This window comes from Lipophrys pholis, assembly GCF_963383615.2.
Source record: "Lipophrys pholis genome assembly, chromosome: 11".
Classification (NCBI taxonomy): Eukaryota; Metazoa; Chordata; class Actinopteri; order Blenniiformes; family Blenniidae; genus Lipophrys; species Lipophrys pholis.
In genome coordinates, this window is record NC_137631.1 from 20,528,415 (window position 1) to 20,546,008 (window position 17,594).

Below are 17,594 nucleotides of genomic sequence, written 5' to 3' on the forward strand. Positions count from 1 at the left end.
TGTGTGTGTGTGTGTGTGTGTGTGTGTGTGTGTGTGTGTGTGTGTGTGTGTGTGTGTGTGTGTGTGTGTGTGTGTGTGTGTGTGTGTGTGTGTGTGTGTGTGTGTGTGTGTGTGTGCGCGCGCGCGCACGTGTTGGATTTAATTCTGACGGAATGATTGTTTTGTGTAGGTTATAAGTGAAATGTTACTAAAGTCTCAGCGCTGCCTGCATTCTTCACTTCAACCACTAACTTAAAACAGCGGAGGAAATGCGGTTGTGTGTGAGTGGGAGAGCATGCTGTTTGTCTTTGTTTTTTTAAGGATAGTTCTTCTTTTATGTGACACATTATTAGGGAAAGTTTGGTCCTTTCACATTTAATCTCCTTTCATCCCTCCACATCTGTGGCTCCTCATGTGCATCCGCTTTTGAGTTTCAAGATGAAGTCCAGACACTTGTCTGACATACGCACGCAAAGGAAACTTTAAAGGTCACTTCAGTCACAGATTTCAGTCAAACCTGATCATGATCTGCGTTAAAGACGTGGAACTGCACCAGAAGCACAATGACGTCACCAATTAACTTTAGATTCAGGCACATGGACTCCATCCATGCATGGAGGTTCCCCCTCTATGTAATGATTGTCTGTATGTTTGATTTTACTGTGATTCACCAGGTCTGCTGTTGCAACAACTTAACTTGATAGCTCCCAGCTAAAACAACAAGGAAGTCCATCTTCAAATGTATGTATCTCCCTTAAAAATGTAGATTTGCATATTGGGGTCTTATCATTTGATTGCATCTCTTGGAAGGTTAACAAAGACTATTTCTGTTGGACTTTCCAATTTCTTGAGGTTTCAAACAAATACAGTGCCTTGATGTATGACGGGAGAATGTCTTACAAAGGTAACTTCTGTTAATATAGTCACACTAATGAAAAGCCATTTTCAGGATACAGTAAAAGAGATCAAAAAGTTCACAATTGCTTGCATACTAATACTAATGAGAAGACATTATAAGGAAACACCCAAAATAGTGATGAGTCCAATAAGAGCGCCACACTGCCTGCAGCTCTCTGAAATAAGCAAGTTTTAATGTTCAAGAGTAATGCTTAATTATCCATACATGGCCATTTACAAGCATTTTGCCACAGGGCTTCAGCTTCACAACAATCCCCAGTCTAATAGAAGATAGCATTATTGCATGCAGTCAGAATTATTCACTGCATTACCCACGATTCATAGCATGTATTAACACAGCCAATTTCATGCATATGGATACAGTGGGTCTTAGCGGGGGAGCTCCTGATTGCTCTGAAACTAATTTCACAATCATTAGTTTTGGTGGTGCTGTGAGTGACAGAGTGTATTTACCAGATTTTGGAAAATGACAAGTTCCACCAGCTTTGTGCAGGAAATGTTTGAGATGAACGTCTGCTCTGTGTGGCATCAGAAGGAACCTTGCTGTCTGTTTAGAAACAAAATCAAGATTTGTTTTAAATCAAAGGCAAAATCAAACTAAAGGAAAATGACGCCCTGTCCGTCAATTGCATGTAGACCATTTATGATATAGGCAATTTTGAAAGAGGGTTATCAAAAGAGAGGCCTTTTGTAGATACAGGGCCAGGAGCTTGAGATGGGTGAAGGCCAAACAGAAAGCCATTTTGCCTGGAGGTGAAGTTAATGAATCATGGCCAACTGCTGCATTCCTCCCATATGTAAGATGAGGAGATATTTTGCAAAGCCTCTGAATCAACTTAATGCTGTTATGGGCCATTGTTCACAATAAACATGTAAATTGTGTTTATGGAATAGCATATAAGTCAATGGGTCAATGGCACTGATTCACAAATAAATTATAATCACAACATGTTGTCAACATGGGGCCTTGGCAAAGGGGAAAACGTGAGACAAATAAAAACATAAAGTAGAAAGGAAATGGCATAAAAAAAATCAAACAATAAGAAAAATGGGGAGGATAAAAAGGCAGAAGGTGACAATAACCATTTCAAAGCGAATGTCTTTACTTTAGCAATTGTCCATGACTTTAAGAATGTGTGTGGGGTGAAAAAAGCTAAACAGATCACACAGTTATCCTCCATTTAACATTTGCGAAATTCAGATAATTCCTACTAAAGAATAAAGTTGCCATAAATCCGAACAACTCAGCTGTTTTCTGTTGTAGCGCTGTGCATGAGTATGCATTTACTATTGTAGTAATACGTTGTAGCCACTAGGTGGGGGTATTTTGTTTATATTACTTAAAGTGTTGTGCCTTCTTCAGTCCAGCCACTGCACCAACTTTTGAATTTATGTTGAAAATCCAACTATACAACTCAACTTGAAACTTAAGAGAATATATATTTTTAAAAAAGACGTATTGTGACGAACAACGATAAAAGATTACAGAAATGACGTCAGAAAATACAAAATCAGGATCACAGATATGAACGGTGAGGTAAACTTTTACCACCTTTAAGTTAAGATATCCCGACAAAGCATTTTATAGTTGTACAAACTTTTCAAATGCTTCTTTAAAGATATTAAATGGCACAGCAATGCTTTGTGTCTGATTTGGACTGTGAGTAAGAGTAAGAGTGTTTTGGGTTCTGAACATCTTCCTGGGATGTAGGAAGTTAGATGTGAATCATAAACCATGAATGATGTAAAACCAGAATAGATGCTTCAATACATACATACATCCATCCATCCATTCATACATTTTGCTGTTTTGTAGATAAATTACAAAGTGCTTTACAGAAATAAAACAATCAATATTCTTTAATAACTACAATGAGTAGAATAATAATAAACCAAAACAATCTAATAATATAAAAGGACCTAACATGATGAAAATGGTCTGCAAATGTGATTGAAAAAGATGTGAGAGTCTGAGTATTACAGCTCAATATGTAAAGAGTTCCAAGGACCCGGTCATCCTTTGTTACCAAACATGTCCTTTGCTGGATATTGGTTTTGAATAACTTTGACTTTCCACTCTCACTTTAAAATGACATTACAACACTTCTTCTAAAGGGCATGGTTATGCTATTATGCATTTGTGACAGAGTGTGCTTAATGATAAATCTGCCATAGTGTAAATGGAGGACCATTTATTTGAACCTGATATGTTGAAGCATTGTGACAATCAAAACCTGCAGTTAATTTGAGTTTGAATGACAAACACTGGCTCGAAGATAGGTCTAAATGTAGAGCGGTGTGGTGGTTTGCACTCTTGCTTCCCAGCAAGACAATCCCCGTTTGGACTTTGGACTTGATAGCCTGTCATTGTGGAGTTTGGTCTCCCCCTGCATGGATCGTCTCCAGTTACTTCAGTTCCCCTCCACAGTTCAAAACCCTGTGCATGAAGTGAACTGGTGACTCTGAATTGAGGTGTGACTTTGCATCTCTGTATTTGTGAAGGACTGCTGACCTGTCCAGGGTGTATCCTGCCTTCACCCACAGTCAGCTGGGAATGTGGGATAAAGTGTTATCGAAGTTAGTTAATGTCTTATAAATCTCTGGTGAAAGGGGTTCAATTGTAAAGGTACAAAAAAAACAAGAGATTTTCTCTTTTGCTTTAGATTAAATCTGCAGCTGAGAACTGTGATGGCTGCTGCCTCCAACCCCGACTACGCCGCTCTGCATAAAGCAGCTACATCTTTAAATGATATATGCTATCATACAGATAAGAGAAGTAGCTAGTAGTAAGATGGCTCACATTGATCCAGATCAAACTAATGATGGAGCAGTTTTACACTTTCTATACATTTGAATACTTGGATGCTATTGTTTTTTTTTTTATCATTTGTAATTGTACTGTCATTTGTAATTGTCATTTGCATTTGTAATTGCACTGAAGAGAGGACTTTGTGTACCTTTGAGGTTTCTACGACTGATATATGTATAGTGACAGCACAGAGTCATGACTGCATCTCAAAAGCATATACAGTATATGCTCGACTATGCAGGCATATGTGAGGAAAAAAAACACACACACACACACAAGAGACTAATAATCCACGCTACGGTGAGGAGGCAGGCTGAAATGAGGATGTGACAGTCACAGGAGGAGGATCTGAGGCTGCTTCGGTTCACAGGGAAGGAGAACGAAGGGAGGTCACCGCCCCAGATTTGGACGTGCCACCGTCTGGGGAGAGATTGATGGCTGCAAGCAACAGATAACAGCTTGCAGTGTGAAGAGAGATTAAAAAAGGAGGCAGAAATTGTAGGGGGAGCTGGACCCCACCCACATGGCGCTGCACTGAACGGCCACTTCTGACGGTCTATAATTAGCTGCAGAGGCGATTACAGGTTCGTGAAGGGTAAATGTGACCTCTTATTTGATTTTAATCATACAATACGCAGGAAGCTATCATCTCTCCCACAGAATTTGTGCTTGTAGCAGGAGTTGTGTTCAAAAGGAGAGACTTCAAGAGTTTTGGAGAGGGTTTGGTTTCACAGCACTTGAGATGTCACTACAATTTGAATGGACACACAAAAGATTATTTACACTAATTGCTATTCCATCCTTGTCGAAGTATTGTTCTGACAGCAGCCCAGCTGATTGGGCCCCTCGAGAGCCCCGTGCTTGTTTCCCACAAAGCTCATGAGTAGTCCATCACAATGCCATTGTTATCCATCAGACTGTCTGCAGTCATTACTTATGCAGTCGGCCGCCGTGCCTTTTGTCCAAAATCACTCTTTACTTTGTCCCCAAGACCTTCTCCTGCCTGCTGCGGCCCATCTGCCCCCCTGTCTGACACGCACTGCACGAGCCCCCCATTTCTCTCTCTCTCACACACACACACACATACGTACATACATACACAAAAGCGCTCCACACCAGCTGTCCAGCTCCGGTCCCCTGGCAGTAAAAGGTGCAAACCCTCTGAAAAAGAAGAAGAAAGCAGTGTTCACTGATCTCTCGTCTGCTTCAGCTCTGTATGGCAGTGGTGTTTTCATGCACAGAAGAAAGCTTTTCCAACTTTGAAGGCAGTCTACAGAAAATGTTTATTGACATACAAATCTATATGAGGTGCTAATTAACAGTAGAGCGCCTTCAAATACCCGCTTAACACATCTAAGATATTAGTGTCAACAGAATGGTAAGATCATCCTTTTTACAACATTGAGAAATTTGCAATGTTGAAGTATTAAACTTGACATTTCAATATTTTACATATACGGTATATATTCTACACAAAAGATTAAAAGCAGGAAAATGTGCCTCCAACACATTGTTTGAGGAATATAAATTGAAATGCTTGAGGCAGTTTTGCTAATAAAATACACAAAACTGTGTATTCATAAAGCTGTAGAAATCCCATCACATTTGCAATGAGGACATTGACTGTGTTGCTCTTCACTGGATTATCTTGTGAGAAATTCAATATCTTGACTCATCAAAAGAAATAATCAAACATTTAGTTTCTCAATTCATAAATTCCACAAAAATATGTGTCCAGTACTTCAAATCCTTCAGTGTTTCCCTGTAAGAACTGCAGTGAACAAGGCGTACTTTCACATACGGTCACCAGCTGTAATTCTTCCGCAGAGGGTCATGAAGGTGTCCTTTAATATTACTTTACAAGTGACCCTGCCAAGATAGCTGTAATATTTATTTAAGAAGAAGGAAGTAAGAAGTCATGCCAAGTACTTGCATAAAAATAGACATCAGTCATTGATAGAGGTTATAAATAGAGAGAGGGAAAGGGGGGCTGGTCCAGGACAAATGTATTTATAGCACAGGCACATTGCTATTTACTGGAGGCAGCAGTCAGAGCTGCACTTATCAATAACAACCATAAAACCCTTGGACACCACTGAATGCACAGACACCGCCCTCATCCATTTCTGGAAAGATGGATCAGAAGTGAAATTAAATCACTTTTATGAGGGGATCAAAGGGATTACTTCAAGGGGTCTTCTATTCAGGGACACAGTAAATGCAAAAGTTGGATCACTTTTCAGTGTTGACATATCTCTGATTACAACATTTTTTTTCCATTTCCAAGGAGGGATGTTGAATTGCTGCAAGTATCCGACAGTGTTTTACAGGAGGAAAATAATCCACTGACACTGAAAACCTTGTTTCATAGGGAAACTGATGGTATAATTGTTTAGTACACTGAGTAAGAAATATCAATGCAGGTCACTAGAGAATTACTTACATGTCCTTGATTTACTAAAGCTGTCTTATTCAAAAAGATTCATTTTAACCATACGCATGTTGTTTTTTTTCTTTTTAAGCGTCTATGTCAAAAGAATAGAATAAATAGAATAAAAAATCTGAAACCAAACATGTTTGTTTTTTTAATCCAACCAAGAGCATGGTGGTCAAAAGTAAATTAGTTATAGTGCCTTTACTCATTGTGTATTCAAATAACTTCAAGTAGAAATTACATTTACATTGTGTACATCAAGAAGCAACATAGTGATATTGCTCATGATCAAGTCGAGTTCTACATATTAGATTGAATGTGGAGGCTGTTTATTCTCATATATTGACTGAAACAAAAAGGGGTGACATTAAACAAGTTATGTCTTATTATTGTGTGTATGCAGAAATATGTCTTCTGTATTCTTTCTATATTCATCTGTGTTGTTGAGACCGAGTCAAGAACAACAACACTAACTTTGAGGTTTTCCTTTCTATATGTTTGAGGCCACATGTGTTTATTGTGTCTTTGGAAAATAAATGACGATCAACAAGTTAAAGGCATTGTTTGTTTTTCTTTATTTTGATGTTTAATTCTGATGTTGGAGAGCTGAACACACTGTAATGTGCGCGACCTTCCGATTGCGCTGCGCAAATAATGGATCCGTTAATTGCGCAAAGATGCGTCGATGGAACCTTAAATCTAAACTAATTCCGGACCCATTCGCCCAAAAGCGCCGGGCGGACATCAGTCACAGGTGGAGGAGGTGGAGGAGGAGGAGGAGGGGCAGTAGCAGCAGCAGCAGCAGCAGACTGGCCGCCCGGCAGGCAGGCAGGAGGTGCTGCTCTCTCCTCTTTCCTCCTCCCTCTGACGGACAGACACTTCAACTTTAGCGGAGCGACTTGAGCCGCCGCCACCGCCGCTGAGCCCCGGCAGCCTCCAGCGACCGGGAGGGAGCTAACAAGCTAACCTTGTCGGAGCACCGAGCTGCACCGCCTGCAGTCCTGGATAATCTCTGAATCAACGCAGAGCGTCGTGACGAGCGGCTCCAGCTCCCATTTAAGATGTCCATATTACCGTTCACTCCCCCGATCGTGAAGCGGCTGCTGGGCTGGAAGAAAGGGGAGCAGAACGGGCAGGAGGAGAAATGGTGCGAGAAGGCTGTCAAAAGTCTGGTGAAGAAGTTGAAGAGGACGGGGCAACTGGACGAGCTGGAAAAGGCCATCACAACACAGAACGTCAACACGAAATGCTTAACCATACCCAGGCAAGTGAGGTGAAACACGCGCCGCTGCAGCGGGGGAGCTTAGCCACGAGCTAGGCTAGGCTAGACTAGGCTAACGGTAGCATAGTGGTTAGCATATTAGCCCGAGCTGATATTGGCGAACAATTCCTTTGTTGAGGTTTTCTTTTTTCTCTTTTTTTTCGCACGGCGTGTTAATGTTACCCAGATCCAGACTCGCTGGAGTATCTGTTATGAAAACGAGCCTTTGCTTGTACTAATTATTTACCTTTAGCTGTCAAGTGTCCTCTGTACTGCTAACATTAGCTGCTCAACTTAACCCGCTTTCTTCTAAAATGAAAACTTTTTTTTTTCTATTGCACACACGAGCCGCCGTTAAGCCAGCGTTTTAAAGTCTGAAATTATTCTCGAATATATTGCAATTAACTGTACAGTAGTGAGACCCGGCGCGGTTTAGTCCATACATTTAGGTCTGTTATGTCATTTTCAACGTTCCACTACACGAGGAGCGCGGCCGGCAGACTGAACCTGTTGGTGTATTAATGGTGAGTTGTTGTACATTAGAAATATTGTAATGCTCGCAGATCAGATGTGACCTGCTGACATGGCCTCTGTGGTGCGTGTAGCCTACATAAACATGTCCACAGCTCACACGTGTGATAAACAGGAGAAGGAGTGGTTTGACGGATCTGAGCTGTGTGACTCAGAGAGGATGTTTAGACTGGTGTGTGTGTACACACTTTGGGAAACTGAGAATAAGTGTTTGGAATTCCCCATATCGGACACCAATCTGTCCATGAAAATGAAGTGGACTCACTGGATGTGATGCGGCTGCAGGCAGAACAAATGAAGAGTGATATCTAAAGGCCGCTACACACACTGCGATTTTCGACCATGCTGGACGAAAGATAACAATCAGGAGAGAAGTGTAGTGATATCTTTGGTCTTGGCTCTAAATCAATGGTCCTACGTCACACTGTCAGACAGACTTGCGACCAAAGACACCCTACGATAAAATTCTGACCATGTCAGAAATTCGGGGTGATGGTGACTCCTGCTGCGACCTGCGCCAGCTAACTAACCAATAGGAATACAGTGTGAAATGACGTACTGACCAGCGACACTGGTGCTTAACCCAAATAGATGTTTCGTGGCTACAATGACAAAAACCGTCAAAAGTATGTGGATTGCTGATAAAAACTTTTGGGGTATTTGTCTCCAAACACATAAATGCCACAAGGGTGAGGGCTTTAATCATGTTTCGCTTGCTTCTTATTTGTGAACGGATGGCGCATGCTCATGATGTTTAATTCTTGCACAATCACGTGGATTCATGTTCATCGCTTTTGGTTGAGCTTGTGTTTTCATTGTGCGATCCGCACACAGGAAACTTCATCTTGTGCCCAGCATTTATTACAGTCGCTGTGAACTTAAAAGATTAACATCGCAGTTTGTAGCCAGCTTAAGAGCTGTAACATCAGGCTTGGAGGGTTGAGACCTTTCTACATCAAGGGGAACGCTGCTCTTCATGAACACCAGAGAACAGAATCAATCTAACAAAAAAACAACTCAAGCTGTATTCAAACATGAAATACAATGATGATTTGGTGATGAGTTGAAACTCAAAATGGCAAATAAAACCTAGATGTTGTAAGGTTGGATCAGGGGAGAGCTCAGTGTGATGGGGGAAGCATAGAAATTGAATGTGGTCTCTACATTATTTTTTATTCTTTTTAGCTCTGACTGGAAAAAATACAGTGAGCCTTTTTCAAATCAACCTGAGTGATCTGGTCGATTCATAACGTCGAAAGAGGTCTCAAAATAAATTTTGGCTTTAAAATTCTATACGCCCATCAGTTCATGACTTTACCTGGTTGAGAGCTGCTGGAGCCCATCCCAGCTAACAGTGGGTGAAGGCGGTGGACACCTTGGACCGGTCGCCAGTCTATCACCCAGAACTTCAATGAACACAATCACTCCACAGACACTGATAACTTCATGAGGTATACAATACGTAAAGTAGAACATATGACCAGGTTGTAAAAAAACCAAAACATATTTCCTAATGAGTGTCTGCCTTGCAACCATTTCTGTCAACAAACAATTATATAAAATTAGCTCAAGCAAATTGAATTTAATCGGGTGAAACGGTGCAAAGAAATGCTCATTTAGTTTTAGCAAATGTTTCTAACTGACAACGATTGTATTTTCTCAAATATTTATGATTGCATAATCAGCTTTCTGAAAATCGTCTGTGGTTAGTAAAAGTATTAGTCTATAATCTGATTCCAATCTTACCACACTGCTTCATTTCTAGCATGGCAGCTTTCTTTTCTATTGACACATTTGACACACTTATAAGAAAATAAAGAACACCACGGTCATGCTGGTAAGATGACGTGCAGAAGCAGTGAGCCGCTGGAAGTTCTTCCTGATTGATTATTCAAAGAGGCTGTTTGTTGGCTGGTTGCGTATAAAAGTGGGAGTCCCCCTTCAGTTTGCAGAAGACAGAGCATGGGTGGTATCGTACTTTATGAACTCCCTCTAAGTTGTTGGGAATGTGCTCGGGGCTCCAGGGAGGGCGTGGGCCACTGTTTGGATTGCACTTCAGGTCCGCTGGGTCCGTGGGTTCAGGCAGCTGCAACAGCTGCCTGGCTATCTGTTGGGGATGCAGTGAGTCAGTGATTCTGGGCTACAGCAGGCCTGCGTGGAGCTGTACTTTCATCACCTCCTCTAATGTGGCTCACAGAGAAAGGAGTTGTCAGCAATTAAAGTGGTCAAGTGCCTGAGGTGGCCGCTGCTGGAGTGGATTTAACCAGCAGGAAATTATTATGTACTAAAGTTTGTGAACTGTGAAACTGAGGCCAGCTCCGTTTTATGCCATTTGTAGAATATGGACAGATTTATAATACCAATGAACCTGGATTCTTTAAATAAACTTGGCCCAAGCATTGTATTATGTTTTGCATAATGTCACAATGTTCGTCTTGACCTATAAAACAATGTTGAGAAGTTTCTTTCTCAATACAACACATCCCATTTTCTTTGTGATGATTGCGGCTGCTTCTAGAGTCTGAGCTTTTTTAATTCGAGGTGATTTCTCTCATCCTGGCTTTTTAAATACAGGATTAGTGTTGAGATGCTCAGGAATCTCTGGCTGAAAGCAGTACAGTTGTTGTTTTTTCCGCTGAGCAGGAAGCTTGCTTCAGTCCAGCTGTGTGTCACACTCAATAGTATTCATCGTGTCAGAGTGACTCGCTGGAGAGAAAAGGAAGCCCGAGACAACCTCGGCGAAGCCTGGGAAAGCTGACCTGAGCCGACCCAGCAAATATACCGTCCATGCAGAAATTGAACTGTCCTATTCACTTGGCTTGGTTTGTGGTCATGTAACTGCAAAACTGAATTAAAAAGTTGAAGTGAATTTGAATGAAGGTCAGTGACCCACTTGTAATGGAGCATTCAGGCTGAATAGACCGCTCAGTTTCAGTGAGTTCATATCATATCATCTGAAATGAAATTACATTGTTTTATATTTATTATTCATATTTTAATGATGATGCTTCTTGGCTATGAAGGGAAGCTGTTGATTGTTTTCAATTTACTCAGAGCAGTGTATGCAGGAAACGTATCAAGTCATATGAACCGATATGTAAAGCACCACTATACAGTTACAGATAAAACACTATGTATTGCTGTATAAATATGAATTTAAGTTTAATCAACTTTTGTATATACGTTGATGCAGCTTCATGTCAGGTTTGTAGATGCTGTAGAAATAATACATTCTTAATTATGTAATGTTTTCATTGAGTTTAAACCACCAGAGTCCAGTAGACTTTATGTGTACAGGCTTGCTTTAAGTTCTGCTTCACAATTGTAAACATTGTTTTAAAGAAGCGTTGAGTGAACCGTAGCAGAGTAATTGTGTTTAATTACCATTTACCCTGTGGCGGTGTCTTTCAGGTCTCTCGATGGCCGTCTGCAGGTTTCCCACAGGAAAGGCCTTCCTCATGTAATCTACTGCCGCTTGTGGCGCTGGCCGGACCTGCAGTCCCACCATGAGCTGCGGGCCGTCGACCACTGTGAATTTGCCTTTCACACCAAGAAAGATGAAGTTTGTGTGAATCCGTACCACTACCAGAGGGTGGAGACGCCAAGTCAGTGTCCATGATTGCTGCACCATCCAAACGATTGCATTTGAAAGAATTATTTTGCTCAGCTGTGCTCCGAACTGATTCGGTCTCTTGGTGGTTTCAGTTTTGCCTCCCGTCCTTGTGCCACGACATACCGACATCCCTGCTGAATTCCCACCGCTGGATGACTACAGCCCTTCCATCCCCGAAAACACCAATTTCCCTGCTGGCATTGAGCCCCAGAGTAATTATATTCCTGGTGAGTAAAAACCTATGTGAATCGTGGGAGGGAATAGATTTATGATCAGTGTTTCAGATAGAACTCTTTCCTGGTAAATACATATGTTTATCCAAAACACAAGTCTGTCCTGTAGTTGAAAACCTATCAAATGTTTGTATATTTATATTTTTAAATGATAGTGAGACCTCAAGCCTAACCTTTTCTTCTGTATCCACGCTGTAGAAACTCCCCCGCCAGGGTATCTGAGTGAAGATGGAGAGACGAACGATCACCAGCTCAACCACAGCATGGACACAGGTGAGTCACATGACCGCAGTCGAAGCTCAAACGCTGTCCTAATTACACCTTATCATGTTCGTGACGCAACCTTCCATTACTGCTCTATTTCAGGTTCGCCCAGCCTGTCACCCAACCCCGTGTCGCCCGCAAACAGCAATCTTGGTAAGAAAATCAAAGAGGTCAGCGTTCTTCACTGAACATATTGTTCATTATCAGCACGTGTAATCAAATTACAAATGTCTCTTCTTTATTTTGAGTGTTACTTTATTTAAAAATCTTATTTAGTTCCCGATACGGATATTAATACGTGAAATACACAAACATTAACAGCCACAGCTCAGAGAGCCACTGTAGAAAGATCGATTTCTGTACTATGATTATGTTCAAATGCCTAATCATAACTCATCACAATTTAGACTTTTCAGCGATAAAAGATTTCAATAATTTCCTCTGGGATTAAAAAGTATTTCTATTCTAAAAGAAGTATGTTTAATAAAATTTACTGATGAGGACAAGATTAAGTAAGAACAATTCAAAAGCTTTAGAATAGCACTTTGGTGCAAAACTAATGGTAACAACTAAGGCACAATAAATAATACTTGTGTCATAAGAAGTTTCACAGCCAGTTTGAAACACATTTCAACTGAAACAGTAAGTACATCCATGTATTTTTTAACTGGATGAAAGACTTATTCAACTTGTTTCTGCAGTTTAGTTTCCTCCTGTTCCATCCTGTGTGAAGATCAAAACAAGTTAACTAACCAGTTTGGGACAGGTAATGGCTGGAAAGTACTGATACAGATCTATGAAGTAAGAAATGGTCGATTAAAGTACAGATACTGGTGACCTGTCCAGAACTGACCGGGCCTTTGCCCAAAGGCAGCTGGAACTGGCTCCTGCAGCCCCACAACCCTGAATCAGATATATTACAAATTTAGTTAAGGACAGCAGCAATAAAACATTAGCACTTTATTCTTAGCCAGGTCTGCGTGTGGAACATAGTTTTTATCCTGACTCTTCCTTCACCTGACGGTAAAACGACCCTAAATATGTGTGACACTCCTCAACAGCATCTCTTTAACAGTGATTCCCACACTGAAGGGTCACTTTTGTGACTAACTTTGGAATTATAAAAATATGTATGGATAGTTATTTTGGTCAAAAAGTGATAAAACAGTTCTTCAGTCAGACGTATGTTCAGCCAGTATTTCTTGAACCTGGTTTCCCATTGGAAGGTGTGCCACCCAGTGACCTTAATCTAAACCTTGTGCACTGGGGTCTATTTGAAATCCATTTTTCATTCATCTATTAACATGCACTACATTGAATTATTGATGACGAGGGTTGGTTGGGCCCCAGAAGATGTTATGATTTTCAATAGAGCCATGTTTATTTATAATAGTCCCTTAACTTTTGACATTAGTGAGCAATAGTCTTGAGCAGCATTGTGATATTAAATTACCTTGTGATGATTATTGAACAATGTCAACTGAGTTTAAGGTGAGAATAGGGGTGTGTGTGTGTGTTATAATAAAGCAGTGAGTGTACTGAGTGAGTCTGGGAATCTTGGCCTCAGGGCGGTATCAGGGTGAATGTGGCATGAATGGAGTCTCTGTCTATGATTTGTCTTCATCTGTGGAAAGGCCAGCGACACACAGCTCAGGATAATGCAGTGAATATCCAGGTTTGTTCTTCGTATGTGGAAAGCTACCGGGCGGTCAAATGAGTAGGTGTGTCATGTCTCGCTCCTTCCTGGCTGGGGGCCAGGGAGCCGTGGGAAAGAACTTTCAAAGAGACGTGTTGTCAGCCGGTTGCATCTTCACAGTAAAACGGTTTAGCAGCTCACATGAACATCCTAATTCTTTTTGAAGGCCAAAACTTGATCATTTAAATTCCTCTTCATCTTAGACTTGCAACCTGTGACGTACTGCGAATCCGCCTTCTGGTGCTCGATCTCCTACTACGAGCTGAACCAGCGTGTAGGAGAGACCTTCCACGCCTCCCAGCCTTCGCTCACAGTCGACGGGTTCACAGACCCGTCCAACTCTGAGCGCTTCTGTCTGGGCCTGCTGTCCAATGTCAACCGCAACTCGGCAGTAGAGCTCACGCGCAGACACATAGGTACTCGATCTATCCCACTCAATCAAGAGTCCATTTGTTCTCGGTATCATCAGGAAGCCCTTTGGACTATCTTGCTGATAATCCTGTCTGGAATATTTTCAGGTCGGGGTGTGAGATTGTACTACATTGGAGGAGAGGTGTTTGCAGAGTGTCTCAGTGATAGCGCCATCTTCGTACAAAGTCCCAACTGCAATCAGCGATATGGCTGGCATCCTGCTACTGTGTGCAAAATACCTCCAGGTCAGTGCATCACAGTTCTTACAGTCTCCAGGTCAAAGAAATAATTTGCTCTCTGAGCCACTTATCCATACATTTCCTTCATCAGGCTGTAACCTCAAGATCTTCAACAACCAGGAGTTTGCTGCTCTGCTCGCTCAGTCAGTGAACCAGGGCTTTGAGGCCGTCTACCAGCTCACCAGGATGTGCACCATTCGCATGAGTTTTGTGAAGGGCTGGGGAGCTGAATACAGGTAAATATGATGGAAGGGGTTAGTTGTTGAGAGTGTACAGCAGTATTCTTGGGCATTGCTTCCGGGCGATACCTCCGTCATGATCTCAATCTGATTGCCTTTTGTGCTGCAGCCCTTCTCATTTGTCCAGGCTGGTCTCATCTTCATACCTTATGACCGTACTTCATGACTTGTGCTCTATGATTGAGATTCTTGCTGCAGAGTAGATTTGATCTGCAGCACATTTCCTCTTTCTTGTTGGTATCACATTATGAAATAGCCATTTTTTTGCGGACATTCCTAAAACCTTTGGAAATAAAAACTGTGCATTGTCATGGAGAGATTCAGAATATTCAAAATACATTTCATCCATTTAATTGACTTTTTTTTTTTTTTTTTTTTTTTTTATAATTATGAAAGTCATTATTGGTGAAAGAGTAATTTAATGGATCTTCCTTCAGTCTCAAAGGTGTCCTTTAAAATCAATGTATGGGTGAAAAAGTAAAATGAGTGGTTTATGTGCAGTGATGATGTCAGAGTAGGGAAGTAAAAAAGAGGATAATGGGGGAGGCTGCAGTTGTAAGTGAGCAACACAGAATAAAGAATGCAGCAGGCATGCAGTGGTGGGATTGCAGGGGGATTCCCACCGCACTATGACCAGTGCGTGTTGAATTTCTGGCACCAAACCCCTCGGAGGAAAACATCTAATACAAACTTGAATGACTTCAAAAATAGCGCGCAGCTTTGGCCTCACTCTTGCTGCCAGTTCGTCTAAAAATACTGAAAGTGGATCTGTGCAGCGCCTATATTGATGTTGCATTAAGAGTGACATGTGGCACCTCTGACGCTATGATGAGGTGACTGGCTCCGTTAACCACGCCCCCTCTGTGTCCTGCAGGCGACAGACGGTGACCAGCACCCCCTGCTGGATAGAGCTTCATCTCAACGGTCCTCTGCAGTGGCTGGACAAGGTCCTCACCCAGATGGGCTCTCCCAGCATCCACTGCTCCAGTGTGTCCTAGGAGGACCGCTCACCTCCCATCAGCCCCTCCCCTCCTCATCCACACACTCACACTGAAACCACATAGGAAAACCACAGCCTTTCTCAGTAGCTGCGTTTACATGGTCACTGTTTTATTTCATTTTTTTGTCAATCTCATTGAATTCTTTCTGAATATAGGTTGTACATCCTTCAGTATTGAGGATGTATTTGTTTGTTAGACTAAACTACTGTTGTGTTTCTTTCTGTTTCTTTTGAAACTGCTCCACCAAAGAAACATTCCCCACACTCAGAATGTGATCACGTTGCATAACAGATATGCACACAAATCTCCCAACAGTGGGAAGCAATCCTGGCGCAATCCTACAACCTCTTCTGAATTAATGGTAATTTCAATCTGATCAGATGGGACTAATTGCGCGAGGAGGCTTTTAATCAGATTGCCATTTAATTGGTTTACCCCTGGTCCATGTAAACGCAGCTACTTATGCTAAGGAAAGACGCACCATTCATAAAGCCATTAAAACCACCTTCTCCCTCGCTGTGGGACATTTCTCATCACGGGGGTAGCACTTTTTAAATACCACTTAGTCTCCGTCGGATGGTTATTTTAGGACTTGTACATTCTTTCATGATGATGCCGCACAGGAAGTTTTGAAAGGGAAAAAAAAAAAAGATTTTTCTTCGGATTCCTTCAAACTCTTGTGTTTTAATGTTGTAGTTTATTTTTCATCAAGAAAGTGGGAATGTTTGTTTGCTTAGTTGAAGTAATGGTACTATGTCAGCTTGACCATTGTCTACACGTTTCCGAACATTTTTGATTCTATGAATTAACCAAGATAATGAATACTCTTCCATCAGTGATGTGTCAGTGTGCTAGTACCACTGTTTCTAATCTCTGAAATGGGAGTCTTATTTATCCACTGACTTAACATGAAAAGTGTTAGTGTCTCTCGGGGTTTAATGGAATATATTGAATTACTATTTTAAGTACGAGGTACTTTGCCCATATTCTGTCATCTACATTGTTGAAAACATCAAGTAACTGATCACTTAATTGGTATTTTATCTATTTTCAGAAAAACAAGCACGATTGTTTCTGGTAAATAACCCTTATATTAAAACTATTTTGCTCAGTGAAAAAGAGACATTTTATAAGTTATTTTTGCATATTGTCCTGCATGGGAATATATTTTTATTATTGCCTCAATATGATTGTACATAGATATTTATAGCTTGTGATTTCTCGTAGTCATGCATTGCTTGAACCGGCCTGATCTGGCGTGGTTGTCTTCATATTGTTTTAATAACCCTCAAACCTGACCCACTGAAGCTTCCCTAGCCCGGGTCAGCTGGTTCGTTAGTGTGACACACACACACACACACGCAGGTTTACTCTACCTGCTTTTGCTAATATTTCACAAATGCAAACGAGGTTGCGGTTCATGCGCCCGTGCATGATCAGGTGGAGCGACGGGTCTTCTCGTATAGTACCAACTGTTAGCCAATAGAACACTCGTCTCCTTGCGGAGGGAAATGATGCACTTCGAGTTTACTGTGTTGATCAGCGTAACGCTTTAGTTGTTGTGGTGATTTGCTCGTCCAATGAATTACTGTAAATTCCATGTACATTGCTGCGATATGAGGCATGTGTAATAGGCTCACTGTCCTTGGTCGTCATCTTCTGAAGCCGCCACGTTAATCCTGCACTTACCTACAGTACATGACTGAGTCACCATGTGATCTATTTAAAACTGCTACATGGTGCCGAACAAGAATACAGTGCATTAGTTAGACGATAGAGCTGTATTAGTACTTGTGTTGCTTGATATTCTTTGTTGGTGATCTTCTGTTTTAAGTCTTATTTACATGTTGTTTTTCATGTTGCCTAATATGTTCTTGAATGACCATCGTTTCATCTGTGAAGTTTTAATAAATTGCATCAGAATAAAAACTATTTTGTCCTTTGTTAGTCTGCTATTAAAAAAAAA

General features: G+C 41.3%; 1 protein-coding gene across 2 annotated transcripts; it reads left to right on the forward strand.

Moving 5' to 3' along the window:
- Window positions 1-6,890: 6,890 nt before the first annotated feature.
- smad3b (SMAD family member 3b) lies at window positions 6,891-17,585 on the forward strand. Of its 2 annotated transcripts, XR_013935802.1 has the most exons (10): window positions 6,891-7,404; window positions 11,344-11,537; window positions 11,638-11,772; window positions 11,977-12,051; window positions 12,145-12,195; window positions 13,942-14,154; window positions 14,257-14,394; window positions 14,480-14,624; window positions 15,502-15,701; window positions 16,085-17,549. XR_013935802.1 is itself a non-coding variant. In XM_080475409.1 (9 exons), the coding sequence occupies exons 1-9, from the start codon at window positions 7,202-7,204 to the stop codon at window positions 15,623-15,625; spliced, it is 1,278 nt and encodes a 425-aa protein (XP_080331535.1). In that variant the 5' UTR covers window positions 6,891-7,201; the 3' UTR covers window positions 15,626-17,585. The 2 variants fall into 2 exon arrangements, 1 of the variants encoding a protein (XP_080331535.1); XM_080475409.1 differs by having other exon boundaries at window positions 15,502-17,585.
- Window positions 17,586-17,594: the final 9 nt, after the last annotated feature.

Coding starts and splice junctions, on each gene's coding strand:
- smad3b (XM_080475409.1), top strand. CDS start 7,202: ATGTCCATATTACCGTTCACTCCCCCGATCGTGAAGCGGCTGCTGGGC. Junction 7,405..11,343: donor AAATGCTTAACCATACCCAG/GCAAGTGAGGTG, acceptor GGTGTCTTTCAG/GTCTCTCGATGGCCGTCTGC. Junction 14,155..14,256: donor GCTCACGCGCAGACACATAG/GTACTCGATCTA, acceptor GAATATTTTCAG/GTCGGGGTGTGAGATTGTAC.